Source organism: Leguminivora glycinivorella, chromosome 6 (genome assembly GCF_023078275.1).
Source record: "Leguminivora glycinivorella isolate SPB_JAAS2020 chromosome 6, LegGlyc_1.1, whole genome shotgun sequence".
Classification (NCBI taxonomy): Eukaryota; Metazoa; Arthropoda; class Insecta; order Lepidoptera; family Tortricidae; genus Leguminivora; species Leguminivora glycinivorella.
Genome location: NC_062976.1, coordinates 6,074,553 through 6,089,658, shown reverse-complemented (window position 1 = coordinate 6,089,658; position 15,106 = coordinate 6,074,553). Strand labels below are relative to the sequence as shown.

The 15,106-nt window shown below is 38.9% G+C and overlaps 1 protein-coding gene across 1 annotated transcript in view; it reads right to left on the bottom strand.

Annotated features, from left to right (window-relative positions):
• The window catches only part of LOC125227446 (adenylate kinase isoenzyme 5), a 55,256-nt gene extending 41,780 nt beyond the window's left edge, over window positions 1-13,476 (bottom strand). The window contains exons 1-3 of the mRNA XM_048131765.1: window positions 13,358-13,476; window positions 5,337-5,492; window positions 3,322-3,432 (exon numbers count right to left, since the gene is read on the bottom strand). Coding sequence (XP_047987722.1) covers window positions 3,322-3,432; window positions 5,337-5,492; window positions 13,358-13,379 — 289 coding nt within the window. The 5' untranslated portion in view covers window positions 13,380-13,476. The remainder of the gene's footprint in view (window positions 1-3,321; window positions 3,433-5,336; window positions 5,493-13,357) is intronic.
• Window positions 13,477-15,106: the final 1,630 nt, after the last annotated feature.

The window sequence follows — 15,106 nt, the reverse complement described above, 5'->3', positions numbered from 1 at the left end:
ATCACGAAATAATACGGGAGGCTTTCTATTGAACTACGCGCATGTTGCAGAATTTCAAGATTTCAAGGTATTTTATTTTTAACAAGCAGAAACGTCTGCTAACGATTCTAAGCATTTTTATATTAAAGGAAAAAATGGAAAAATTTACGCTTCCGGCGGGACTTGAACCCGCATCATTTGCAATCCGTGCAAGGCTCTTAACCAATTGAAAACAACCGCGGCTTCCGTAGCTCAATTCCTTTAATATAAAAATATTTCAAGGTATATTGAATTGTCACCACTACATGAGATTAAAACGCTACGGAAGCAAAAATGCTAAAATAGAAAGGAGCCCCCTTTCAATTTGGGAATTTTAGTTAAATATACTAGTGTAATAACTAGATTTATCGAAAAAAATATGTCCATTTAAGAACAATTCAGTTAAAAAATATTGCGAAAAAAATCTTTAAAATCGGGGTCCGCTCACGACTGTTTCCTCCTTCAAAACTTACTCAAACGGAACGAAATTTAAGAACCTGAATAAAAATGAAATAATCTGTGTCGGTCTGTTTACATTTTTTTGGCTAATTGTTACCGATCTTGAGTATCACACCTTTTTTTGAGCCATATTGAAAAAGGCCGTTTTTAGAAATTTTTGTTTGGCTCTAGCGTCTTTTAAAATAAAAATAGCAAAAAAACGGCCCAACACCGATAAAAATAATAATAATCTGTGTTGAAAAAATCATTGTTCTATTTTCAAAAACCAGGGAGGAAATAGTCGAGAGCGTTTGTATGGAGAATTGACCTGTATCGTATCGTCTTAACAGCGCCCTCTTGACAATGCTCATGGGTGTATCAACTTTTTATTGCCTGTTATTGCCATGGTTACGGTCCCCTGAGTCACGCTGGTTTAATTCAAAATTATGCTACTGAAATTATGCAAGCATGCATGTTTGTAGGTGGCAAATTAAGGAAAGGGCTTTGTTAACACCAGAAAAATGCATGTGTGCATAATTTAAGTAGCATAATCCATACTAATATTATAAATGGGAAAATGGGTGTGTGTCTGTTTGTTTGTCCGTCTTTCACGGCAAAACGCAACGACGAATTGACGTGATTTAAGTGGAGATAGTTGAAGGAGGGAGGGTGACATAGGCTACTTTTTGTCTCTTTCTAACGCGAGCGAAGCCGCGGGCAAAAGCTAGTTTTGCATAAAAATAACAGGCAAGAAAAAGTTGATTCACCCTTGTCAGGCTTTAGTTCCTGGATGTAAAGAAATTCACGAAACGTGGTCAAACGAGTGTCTATCCAAATTAATAAAATGACTATTAGTACGCGGCGATATTGATTTGCTTTGAGCGCTATGGACAGACGTGTGCTACTCGAATGTTTAATTTGACTAGTTTTTTCTTCACGGTCAAGGTCATAATACTGGTATCTTTCGCATAGAACGAGGGTCCTTAGGTCCTTTCTGTGCCTAATCCCTGCTATAACGGGACTTCAAGATGTTATAGAAAAAAAAATATACCTACCTAACCCTATTTTTTATTAGTAAAATATATGTATTATGCCATATTAAGTAATTAAATAAAGTTGAAAAGCAGTATAATTTCACCAAAAAAAAAACCGTTTAACAATTACAGCAAGCTAATTTATTCGCTTAAAAAAAGCGTTTAAAAAAAACTGCCTTCAAAAAATAAGCGCGTTGGAAAACACGGAGAAACAAAAAAGCAAAAAAATATTTTGCATTTAAATAATATGATGATTAGATTTCCTACCTAAACCTTTGAGATCAGATTTCTTATCGGATCGCAATAATCCAAAAATCCAAATTATAAACTAATCATAATCAATTATTTTTGTAGTCGGTGGGTACCAGCCCCGTTCCTCGTCTTACTATTGCCTGGATTGCCCCACCCAACCTTACGCAGGCTGGCCCAATTCAATCGAATTGAGGGCCTCCGCGTTTTTTGAAGTCGGTTAAAAAGTAACAAGACAAATGCAAATTAGTAAATCAGTATAGTGGGTTTAGCCATTTTTAGACCTCTGGGCGTGAACCATTAATTTGCCGTGCCCAATCTGCCCATGGAATTCACGATAAAATCAATGTGGTAGGTGCTCAAATTATATTATTTATTTTCATTTCCACATTACGAAGTTTCACTTCTTCAGCGCGAGGGACTTCACGCATTATTTTTTTTTGTACTTGACCTAGACGGTAGGCATAGACAATACTTGAAGGCACCAAGGTCACATAAATGAAGGTAATTTCACATAAACCCACAAAGGCAAGAAATTGCCAAGAGGCAAACAGTTTAATGGCAATTGCTGTGTTTATGCTGAATTATGTACTAAGTAGCGATTAGTGGATTTTATGTCATTGTATTAGAGTTGGAAATTGCTCACTTAGCATTTAGATCGATCGACAGTCTAGAGTGAGGACAGTTGTAGATGGTTTATTTGTAAACGATTCTTTATCAAGATCTCCAAGGGATATTAGGTATTATATTTTTTTTTATTAAATAAAAAACACTATAAAGTTTATCTTACCGCTTCGGGTAAGAAACGAACACAAACTTTTGAATCACTAGTCATCACAGCATATTATGGCTCGAAAGTTATCTCATTTGGAGGTCACAGTTTACGCATAGACTTTTTCTGAAAGATTTACTAAATACTTCATGAAATATTTTACATTTTTTTCCATCGATTATACATAGGTAATGTTGTTTATTTTAAACAATTTGTACGTTTTTCGAAAATAAAATTTACAAGATATTACAATCTTAGTAAAGTTACTAATTCTACAGATGAGGCAGGTCATCTTACCCACGAGATGAAAAGTCACAGAGTACGAGTAGCAAAAAAAAAAACTACAAATTCTAAAAGCCGAATCAATCAACTTTCGATTGCGTACTTGCGTAGTGCTGTGTGATCGACACTGAATTTCGCCAATTCGCTGTCACCAAAGACATATATACACATATTATTGTAAACATATTGTTGTGTGATAGACATATATTATTGTAAATCCGTATAGACAGCTACAGTCTAAGAAAAAAACGTACCTCAGAACCATATAGAAATATTCTTATTTCTATATTATATTCTTATTAATATTCTTATTTCTATATGGTTATGGGTACGGTGGGCTAGATGGCGCTAATAATTAATATTTGACATTTTAACACATATCAAGCTAAAAATATGGGCCAAATTGTCAAAACTGAGGTTCAAAAGTTTTAAGCCAGTGTCGAGAGGCGGCAGTCTATGCACTGTGATTACATATTTTACTTTGACAGTAACTCTCTATATTACTGGATCATCTTTGATATTACTTACCATTCCCGATGGCATACTGTTGCAGAAGATCTGTCATGTTGACGTGCACGAGGCCACGTCTCTCCTGCATCAGGTTATCGCAGTGTGTCACCTTTCCGCTGCCTGGCCCGCCTGCCAAAAAAAACAACATTTATCTTGTGTACGGGAAAAAAAATGTTACGATAGGACCACGTCATCAAAGACTAAGAGAAATTAAGAGAAAAGCTTGTTAACGGGTTAAAACGGGTATCAAACGCGTTGCATACGGGGTTCAAACGGGTATCAAACGCCGTCGACACGTTTAGTGGACAAGGTAGACCGTATCTTGTGTACGGGAAAACATCAGAGACTTCAAAGAAGAGAAAATAAATGGACGGAAAGGAAAGAGAAACCCAAGAACGAGTTGTAGGGGCCAAGACTCTTAGACACACGACCGGTTTCCATCCTTACTTGGTAGATATTCCGCGACTTCGCACGAAGCGCTTTGCTTCTTCTTTTCTTAAGCACTGCCAAGGTGTCGAATTCCTTGCCGCCGGCTATATTGCCGAGCTCATATAACCCGGCAACCTTCAAATCAAGGGTGAACATGCATCATCTGGGCGATGTCACTCCATCGTAGGCCACGTCTTTGCCTTTGGCTGGTCTGTGGCCAAGAGAAAACAAAAGAAAAGGAATGCTCCTTAAGGGGTCGTCTCGTAGTACACTAATAGATCCACGAAGTAAAGGCAACTTTATCCAGATGCACCGACAAGAGCCGTGCTAGAAAAATTTAATGAATTTAAATAAAAACTATCTTAAGACTCTTCTTAGGGCCACTTGCACCAACGAAAATGGAGGGTTAACAGATGACAGCCCACTAACCCTGAGTTAAGTGGTTGGTGCAAGTGGGCCTTAAGGAATTGAGCGCGAATTGTCTGCAGAGTAGATAATATGGCTGATCGCGCTCAATTCCTTAAGGCCGAATTGAGCGCGATCAGCCATATTATCTACTCTGCAGACAATCGACAAATAAGCAGTCTGCGGTGGTTGTCCGGGTCATATTGCTAGCCAACTTTGCGGGTAGTTTAAAAAAGATACTTACTTCTGATGATGATGACTTAGTGCTGATCCAAATCTTAGTATTAGTGGCCACAGTGGACCCCGGGCTCCCATAAGCAGTGGCGAATGCCGGGATAACGCAAGGAAGATGATGATGATGTACTTTTTGTGCTGTTCTCAAGGTGTTGGTTGGACGGTATGATTCATAAGTTATGAAGGCATGTATTTATCCCACTCACCCAATATGAATATGACAGAGACGACCGGGGCCTCGAATTTGACGTGGCTGGAGTTCTCCAAGGGAAAAGTTTCGGCGGACGGAGTGGTGCATCTCGGGCTTATTTGCGTTGAACTTAACATAACTAGAGGGTGTATCTCCTGTCTCACTCACCCAGTCTGAATATGACAGCGACGGCCAGCGGCTCGAACTTGACATGTTCTGCATGAGAAAGTTTCCGTGGGCGGAATGGTGCGTCTCGTGCTGTCTTTGCGTTGAACTTCACATGAGTAGAGGGTGTGTCTCCTGTCTTACTCACCCAGTATGAATATGACAGGGACGGCCAGGGGCTCGAACTTGACGTGGCTTGAGTTCTGCATGGGGAAGGCTGCCAATGTGGTTCTTAAAATATCGTAGGTAAAATAAGAACATCTCACGAGTATCAATGCAAGGTGCATGTATTTGTCCTACTTACCCAGTATGAATATGACAGGGACGGCAGGGGGCTCGAACTTGACGTGACTAGAGTTCTGCATGGGGAAGGCTGCCGATGTGCTTCTTAAAATATCGTAGGTAAAATAAGAAGATCTCACGAGTATCAATGCAAGGTGCATGTATTTGTCCTACTCACGCAGTATGAATATGACAGGGACGGCAGGGGGCTCGAACTTGACGTGACTAGGGTTCTGCATGGGGAAGGCTGCCGATGTGGTTCTTAAAATATCGTAGGTAAAATAGGAAGATCTCACGAGTATCAATGCAAGGTGCATGTCCTGCTTACCCAGTATGAATATGACAGGGACGGCCGGGGGCTCGAACTTGACGTGACTAGAGTTCTGCATGGGGAATGCGGCAGCGGGGGGAGTGGCGCGGCCCGCCCAGGTGCTCTCGCGCCGCGTATTCGCGCCTGTTGTCTCCACCTCTTCATTGTTTTGTTCTGGAAATTAAGGTTAGTAAGAAGTTGTCCACTGTATAAACCCTAAGGGTCACTTGCACCACCAATTTATATGGAACTAGCTTTTTACCGCGGCTTCGCCCGCGTGCGTAATCCTGTTTTTCCATACAAACTTTGCCTCCCCCATTTCAACCCCTTAGGAAGTGAATTTTGAAAAATCCTTTCTTAGTGCTCCTCTACACCTTGTAAGGAAAATATGTGCCAAATTTGATATCAAGCAAGCGGCCCTAAGTGCGTTTTCACATTATCCGATCCGATATCGGATGTCGAAAGGATTTTGGGAAAAATTCAAGATGGCGCTTGCAATGTACTGGATATTGGATCGGATAATGTGAAAACGCACTAAGGGTCACTTGCACCACTGAAAATTTTATATAGCCATTTTATATAGAATTTGACAGTTGACAGCCCACTAACCTTGAGTTAAGCGGGTGGTGCAAGTGGCCCTAAAGAGTATTTTCAGATGTCGGATGGCATAAGAATAGAAATTAAGAGAAAAATTTGTTAACGGGTTGAAACGGGTATCAAACGCGTTGCATACAGGGTTCAAACGGGTATCAAACGCGTTGCATACGGGGTTCAAACGCGTTGCATACAGGGTTCAAACGGGTATCAAACGCGTTGCATACAGGGTTCAAACGCGTTACATACGGGGTTCAAACGGGTATCAAACGCGTTGCACACGGGTTTCAAACGGGTATCAAACGTGTTGCATACGGGACGGGGTTCAAACGGGTATCAAACGCGTTGCATACGGGGTTCAAACGGGTATCAAACGCGTTGCACACTGGGTTCAAACGGGTATCAAACGCGTTGCATACGGGGTTCAAACGGGTATCAAACGCGTTGCATACGGGGTTCAAACGGGTATCAAACGCGTTGCATACAGGGTTCAAACGGGTATCAAACGCCATCGACACGTTCAGTGGGCAAGGTAGACTGTATCGCGTAATATTACGTGCAGGATAGCACGGTCATGGTACGGTCTAGTAGGCAACATAAAAAAAAAACAAGTAAAAAGTGCCAATATCTCAGAAACCATGACGAAAATGCGATGTCCTTTTCGATTTGACGTTTGTTTTTGGGACACCCGGTATATAATTCTCGTTAAAAAACTCAGAAGAGCGCCATTTGACATTGACCTTTATATCTGTTTTCCCCTCACTAGCTCGGAAACACGTGTTTTGTCCTTTAATACCAGCGGGTAAAAACGCATTTTATCCACTAGTGGGTAAAGTAATTTGACCTTGAATAAAGTCAAATTAACTGCTTTAAAATAAAAGTAGGTGAATCTAGTAATAAATATGATTTACCACCTGTGGAACTACTGGAAGCAGCGATAAACGCATTTTTTTGCGTTGTAGTTTCCTCGCTATAGTGAGGGGAAAAGTTTTGTGTTACACTCGGGTGCAAATGTATTTTACTTCTCGTGTGTTAAAAAACTCGCAAGTTCAGGATTCTATTTTCGAACCACTCGCTTCGCTCGTGGTTCAACTATAGAATCCTTTCACTTGCTCGTTTTTCAATTCCACACTCGGCGTTAAAATACAACTTTGCCCCCTTGTATAACAAATAACTATTAATATCACGTAAAGTGAATTATATTTAAGTGGACGATATTAATCAAACTCCTTAGCTAAGCAAATACTCGTAATGTTTACATATCGTCTACAAAGCTGAGTTAGTCGAGAGTGTTCTTAGCCCTGTTTCATGAAAATCGGTCTACTATGTCGCGGTCGGGGGTTTTTTCAAAATTTTAATTTTGTGGTGGGGAGGGTGGGAAAATTAATTGCATGTAAAAAATACGCAAGTAATTATAACAGGTTAGCACTGATTGACTTGCACGTTATCTATTCGCGGATTATCAAAGGAAAGTTCTAGTTTACGATTAAAATGTCACTGTCAAAATTATGGTAAGGCTACGATGCATTATGTTAATGTAGTCAGTTTGATACACTCGATATTCATTTACCACGTGCACTACTGCCTCCTAGCCCCGTAGCCGAATGGCATTTCCACGACGCGAAACGAAAACGAAATGCCGCGAAAGGTACTGTGGCTCTGTCGCGCCAATACGCACGAGCGATAGAGATGTCTCGTGTTTCGTTTCGTGAGCGGATGTGCATTCGGCTACGCACGCTGCCGCCGTAGCCGAATAGCAATCGTCGACGCCAAACGCCGCAGAAATGCAGTCTGGCTCTATCGCGCCAATACGCAAGAGCGATAGAGATAGATAGCTACGAAAGAGATATTATCATGAGCGTTTGTGCATTCCGCTACCTACACTGGTTTTTACCCAACTATACACCGTGTTTTTTTTTCCGTTAAATTCGACACGTTAGGTTAGTAAGTGGTAAGTTGTAAATTCTCAAAAAAAAATTCATCGTTTTCATACATAATAAATGAATTAATCAGTGTGAGAGACCCTTAAGGATAACATTCAAATTAGTGTTAAGATATTGACGGCACATGTCAAAACAAATAGCATTAGGAAGTGGTAAAGGCTGTCACACACGTGTTCAGTAATTTATATTGTTATTTTTTAATAACTCGGTAACCGTAAGAATTAAGGCAGTAGTTTCTTAGAGAAATTAATTTTATTTGATCTAAAGAACCTTACCTTAAAGTTAACGGAATTCAATAAAAACAGTGGCGTTTGGCGTCGCAGAAATGCTATTCGGCTACAGGGCCTGGGGTCCGCAATTCCGAAAAAGATAGGTTCTCAAAATATCCGATTTTGTTCTCCAGTTTCGCTAGATCTAAATGCCTTTATCTTTAATTATTTAATTAACGTCACATCAGACTTGCTCGTATACTTGTAGTTCTAATTAAATAATATACAGGATGTAACATTAACGCTGGTGATCCATTTAAGAGCATAACCGGTATCGAATAGCGGTTACGAATACCACTTCCTTTTTTTAAAATAAACACCATGAAAATTAAAGGTACTATAGAAGGTAATGTATAAGCCGTACGATTTATCTTCGGCAATTATGTTACATAGTGTATGTTTGTCAGAGTGAAGTGTTCTCATAAAAAAAAAATCTAAAATTCAAAAACAAAAAAAAAAAACAGCAAAAAAGTAGGCCACAGGGGCACTTTTACACGTCGCATACATTTTAACATTTATATAAGTCCTCTTCAAGTCGAATTACAACTAAAACTACACATAATATAAGAAAGTACAAACAGACATAAAAATCAAAGTCTAAAATTACTTTAGAGGTACAAATGACTCTAAATGTCACAACTTGACACTTGGTACGGTGGCCAAGATGACGTTACACCTTTGGGGAACGCTCGGCTAGATGGCGCTAATATTAATATTTGACATTTTAACACATATAAAGCTAATGATATGGGCCAAATTGTCAAAACTGAGGTTGCACTGTGAAATTACACGTTCTACTTTGATACTATAATACTCAATCCTCTTTGGTATTTATAACATTGTAGACGATATGTAAACATTACGAGTATTTGCTTAGCTAAGGAGTTTGATTAATATCGTCCACTTAAATATAATTCACTTTACGTGATATTAATAGTTATTTGTTATACAAGGGGGCAAAGTTGTATTTTAACGCCGAGTGTGGAATTGAAAAACGAGCAAGTGAAAGGATTCTATAGTTGAACCACGAGCGAAGCGAGTGGTTCGAAAATAGAATCCTGAACTTGCGAGTTAGCGTTACTGTCAAAGTAAAATATGTAATCACAGTGCATAGACTGCCGCCTCTCGACACTGGCTTAAAACTTTTGAACCTCAGTTTTGACAATTTGGCCCATATTTTTAGCTTTATATGTGTTAAAATGTCAAATATTAATATTAGCGCCATCTAGCCGAGCGTTCCCCAAAGGTGTAACGTCATCTTGGCCACCGTACCAAGTGTCAAGTTGTGACATTTAGAGTCATTTGTACCTCTAAAGTAATTTTAGACTTTGATTTTTATGTCTGTTTGTACTTTCTTATATTATGTGTAGTTTTAGTTGTAATTCGACTTGAAGAGGACTTATATAAATGTTAAAATGTATGCGACGTGTAAAAGTGCCCCTGTGGCCTACTTTTTTGCTGTTTTTTTTTTTTTTTTTTGAATTTTAGATTTTTTTTTTATGAGAACACTTCACTCTGACAAACATACACTATGTAACATAATTGCCGAAGATAAATCGTACGGCTTATACATTACCTTCTATAGTACCTTTAATTTTCATGGTGTTTATTTTAAAAAAAGGAAGTGGTATTCGTAACCGCTATTCGATACCGGTTATGCTCTTAAATGGATCACCAGCGTTAATGTTACATCCTGTATATTATTTAATTAGAACTAAAAGTATACGAGCAAGTCTGATGTGACGTTAATTAAATAATTAAAGATAAAGGCATTTAGATCTAGCGAAACTGGAGAACAAAATCGGATATTTTGAGAACCTATCTTTTCCGGAATTGCGGACCCCAGGCCCTGTAGCCGAATAGCATTTCTGCGACGCCAAACGCCACTGTTTTTATTGAATTCCGTTAACTTTAAGGTAAGGTTCTTTAGATCAAATAAAATTAATTTCTCTAAGAAACTACTGCCTTAATTCTTACGGTTACCGAGTTATTAAAAAATAACAATATAAATTACTGAACACGTGTGTGACAGCCTTTACCACTTCCTAATGCTATTTGTTTTGACATGTGCCGTCAATATCTTAACACTAATTTGAATGTTATCCTTAAGGGTCTCTCACACTGATTAATTCATTTATTATGTATGAAAACGATGATTTTTTTTTGAGAATTTACAACTTACCACTTACTAACCTAACGTGTCGAATTTAACGGAAAAAAACACGGTGTATAGTTGGGTAAAAACCAGTGTAGGTAGCGGAATGCACAAACGCTCATGATAATATCTCTTTCGTAGCTATCTATCTCTATCGCTCTTGCGTATTGGCGCGATAGAGCCAGACTGCATTTCTGCGGCGTTTGGCGTCGACGATTGCTATTCGGCTACGGCGGCAGCGTGCGTAGCCGAATGCACATCCGCTCACGAAACGAAACACGAGACATCTCTATCGCTCGTGCGTATTGGCGCGACAGAGCCACAGTACCTTTCGCGGCATTTCGTTTTCGTTTCGCGTCGTGGAAATGCCATTCGGCTACGGGGCTAGGAGGCAGTAGTGCACGTGGTAAATGAATATCGAGTGTATCAAACTGACTACATTAACATAATGCATCGTAGCCTTACCATAATTTTGACAGTGACATTTTAATCGTAAACTAGAACTTTCCTTTGCTAATCCGCGAATAGATAACGTGCAAGTCAATCAGTGCTAACCTGTTATAATTACTTGCGTATTTTTTACATGCAATTAATTTTCCCACCCTCCCCACCACAAAATTAAAATTTTGAAAAAACCCCCGACCGCGACATAGTAGACCGATTTTCATGAAACAGGGCTAAGAACACTCTCGACTAACTCAGCTTTCAGACAAAAAAAAACTAAATCTAAATCGGTTCATCCGTTCGGGAGCTACGATGCCACGTACAGACAAACAGACAGACAGACACTTCAAACTTATAACACCCCTTCGTTTTTGCGTCGGGGGTTAAAAACAGCCGAAATCGGTTAACATTATAAAGAATTATCCCTGAAAAACCAACATATTATACAGGTCGCGCAAATTAGTTGGCGAATCACCGAGAGATGGCGCTATACACAACAATACTTATTAGTACATTACATACTGTATACAGTCTTTCTTATCTGAGAAAATTGAAAGTTTGTACGGGACCCTCGGTGGGCGAGTCCGACTCGCAATTGGCTGGTTTTTGACACTTGCATATCCGATCCATATCGCAATATCTTAAAATTCCTATCAGGCTTTTCCTCCTAAGGCCCAGCAATACAAATAAAAAAAGATACTGCCACTGACATTAATTTAACTTACAGTGCAGAGAATATGACAGTTTTTATTTCTTTTGAAAGTGGAAAGAAGCAAAACAAATGCAACTTTATTTTAAATTAATATGATTCGAATTTACGAGTACTTAATCGAACTAAATAAGTACTACAGGTAGGACCTTGGGCCTTAGGAGCAATCTTAGCAGGCTGTGTATCGGCCTACGCCCGTAGCATTCTGCGAGAGCTACGCCGTAGCGTGGTTGTATGATTTGCTACGCCGCTTTCTAGGGTCCATTTAACGTTGTGAGAAATCGTATGCGAGTTTCAATACGCCGCGGTATTACATTGGTGTGCTGAAAGTCTTGTACAGTCAACCAATGAGGAGGCACACTGACATTTTATTCCGCCAGGCGGCGCCTGTGAAAGTGTCTAGGCATGTCACTGTCATTCATATGTGAGAGAAAAAACATATCATCTTCTCGCTCTCATGTATGAAATTCTGCAATATATCTGTGCAATGCCAGTGCAATGGACTAATGGGGTGGCGCCATCTGTCATAACCTTTGAGTGTGAATCCTCATTAGAATCCTAGACCACTCTAGGACCCTGTCGTATTGACACCGTGCTTTATTTGCTATAGAAGTCAGATTGACTTTTACTGCGAAAGGGTTCTACAGTGGCCTAGGATTCAGATTGGCTGACTGTACATTATGCATACTTTTACGGATACATAACTACATTAAATCCCAAATGAAACGAAAAAGTATATGAAAATACCCTGAGCGCAGCGAAGGATTCTACAATACAACCACAGAATATATAATGGTACAAAATACAACCGTGTAGTGAAAGATTTGAATTTAAACGCCTTTGTAAATAATTTTGTTACCATGTGACCCATACAGTCATCGGCATAAATAAGTGATGATTTCTGTACCTTGTCGCTTTTAATCATTTGACAATTTCGTACGACATTTCAAACAAGACGTTAATGTGACAAGGTATAGAAATCATCACTTAGTTATACCGGTGACTGTACCACATACCTAATATTTGTTACCATAATAACAAAGACATATGAAACTCAGTATAGACGGATAAAGTCTAAGACAAAAACTGAAAGCCCTAGAGAAAAAGGTACGGTGGCCTAGATGGCGTTACACCTTTGGGGAACGCTCGGCTAGATGGCGCTAATATTAATATTTGACATATTAACACATATCAAGCTAACTATATGGGCCAAATTGTCAAAACTGAGGTTCAAGTTTTAAGCTTGTATCGAGAGATGGCGGTCTATGCACTGTGATTACACATTTTACTTTGACAGCAACTCTTTATAATACTCGATCCGCTTTGCTAATACTTTTCACATAGCTTATGCGGAAATTAATTAATCATTTAAAACTTGCACCGGAATAGAAAAGTGTCACGTTGGTCCCTACTAGGCCAGAAAAAGTTCTTATCTGAAATAGTTACTTATGGAAAAACTATTTTTTTTTCAGCGAGAAAACGTAAATTTTCCTACACAACTACAAAGACGTTACATACATGTATAGGTAAGTACAATTCTGTCAATATTTACCCGACCATCGTAAAACTAATAGCAGGTTATCATTTTGACCGGTAGGTATACTTTACTATACTATATTGTAGGCATCTTGTTGGTAAAATCCGCAATAAGCCGGTTAATCCGCTTTAGCAAAAAAGTTCGCAAGTTCGCGAAAGTTAGCAACCGCATGTGTTGGCGCCCAACATGGGACTCACATAAATGTTAAATACGATTGACCAAGTAGGTTGCTTTCAGCTGTTAAGCTTGTATACTCGTTCAAAGTTAGTACTACGCTTGTATCAGTCCTTTCTAGCATAATCTATACGAATTTATATGCCTACATGTTGTAAACGGTAAACTTAGTGACCATATGAGAAAAACATGTGTTCTAATGGCTATAACTTACCAGTATCTAAACAGATGCCCATATTCCATGAAGATACAGATTATAAACAATCTCTCACTCGAAACACTGTCCACCAAAACTATTTTAATTGGCACTTAGAATAAAATATATAGAAAACACGATAGCGCGCGGACAATCGAGTTACAATTAAACGTTTATCGATTAAACGCGGCCTTGTCAGAAAATAATAAATAACATACGTAAGATTCTTTTATCTCATCTTCAGTTTGCCTTTAAGGTGATATTTATTTTCAAGTTTTGAAAGCGTGAGAGCATTTCTAAACGCGGACGGCGCCTGCATCGCGTGCGACCGCTCTCCCTGAAGGCTGAGTCGCGACTGAGTGCTCCGAAGTTTAGCTTCGCGCGCTACACGTGAATCTATACCTATCCCACTTAAATGTAGCTCCCTGTAAATGTAAGAGCAGGACGGGAAACCGATTGAATAATTGAGCAATCGTCAAGAATGAAGCTAGTGCGTGGGTAATTATCGTATAAAATGCAAGGCTGCAAGTGACTAATGTATTTGCCAAGAAAATTAGGGGCAACACTTTTCAGATCGGGGCCGTCATTTCTAATTCAGACGACATAAATAGTGGACAAGTTTAAGTAGTCCTAAGAAACGATTAAAGTATACCGGTAAATACCGGCTCCTGAAAGTTTGATGTAATTACCTGAAGTTTCTGTGGGGTTTACAGTACTTGAAACAGGTTTGGGTTTTCGGAAAATGAGTCAGTGCGTGACATGTGTCGCGTTTCATCTGAAAATTAATAATTTAAGGATTTGATCTGGTAAAATATTAACGAATTTAGGAATGAAGGAAAATACTGAATCAATCGTGGAATTAATGAGAACAATGACATGTGTTATGATGAAATGTAAAGAAACCGACAGATTAAAAATATTAACAGAAAATTTAAGTCAAACTAAACTATACCTACTTATTTAAAAATCACCTTAATTATTTTATTTAGGAGCCCATATAACCATAATCGGTCGCCGTTCCTACGCAAATCCTCCTATTTTGTGTACACACAGGTCTTCGGGTCTCAATGCTTAGTCGCAGTACGGTCGACGTTTAGTCGCGGCGACCCAAATGGGGACGATTGGTAACAGGCACAAATGGTCACAGAAGTGACAGAAGTGTGCACTACGCGTGCACACATTGTTACCGTTTGGCGACTACTTTCCCAAAATCATTCGTTCATTTCATTCTTTTCAAATGGCGACTGTCAGAGACGTCAAAGTAAAAAAGAAATAAAATCATTTGACATTAAAATGTAATGGCGTAAGAATTTGTTAAAGATAAATATTGTTTGCATTTGTAATATAATGTGGGCTAATTACCATGGCCAATTAAATTGCTCGAGTGATTTCATAAAATAAGTCTAAATTTATCAACGCGCCATCAATTTACCTCAGTTTAACCAGTAATAATATTATTGACTACTCGGTGTTTGCGTGTTATGTTATTGATTAGTGAAGTTTTAGTGCTCCGGTGCATATACTATACTGAAATAATAAAAATAATGCCTAGAAAACCAATAAAGTTGTTAAAATATGAATTAAGACGGTAATATTCCATGTAAAAAACAGTCGCCAAACGGTCACCAAACGGTCGACAAACGGTCGCAAAATGGTCGCAGCGTACACGCGTGACAGAAAGCAGTGAATATATATTATATTTTCAAAATGGCTTCTTGTACTAATTTTTTCCAGGTATCCTCAAACTTTATAAACAATTAAATATGC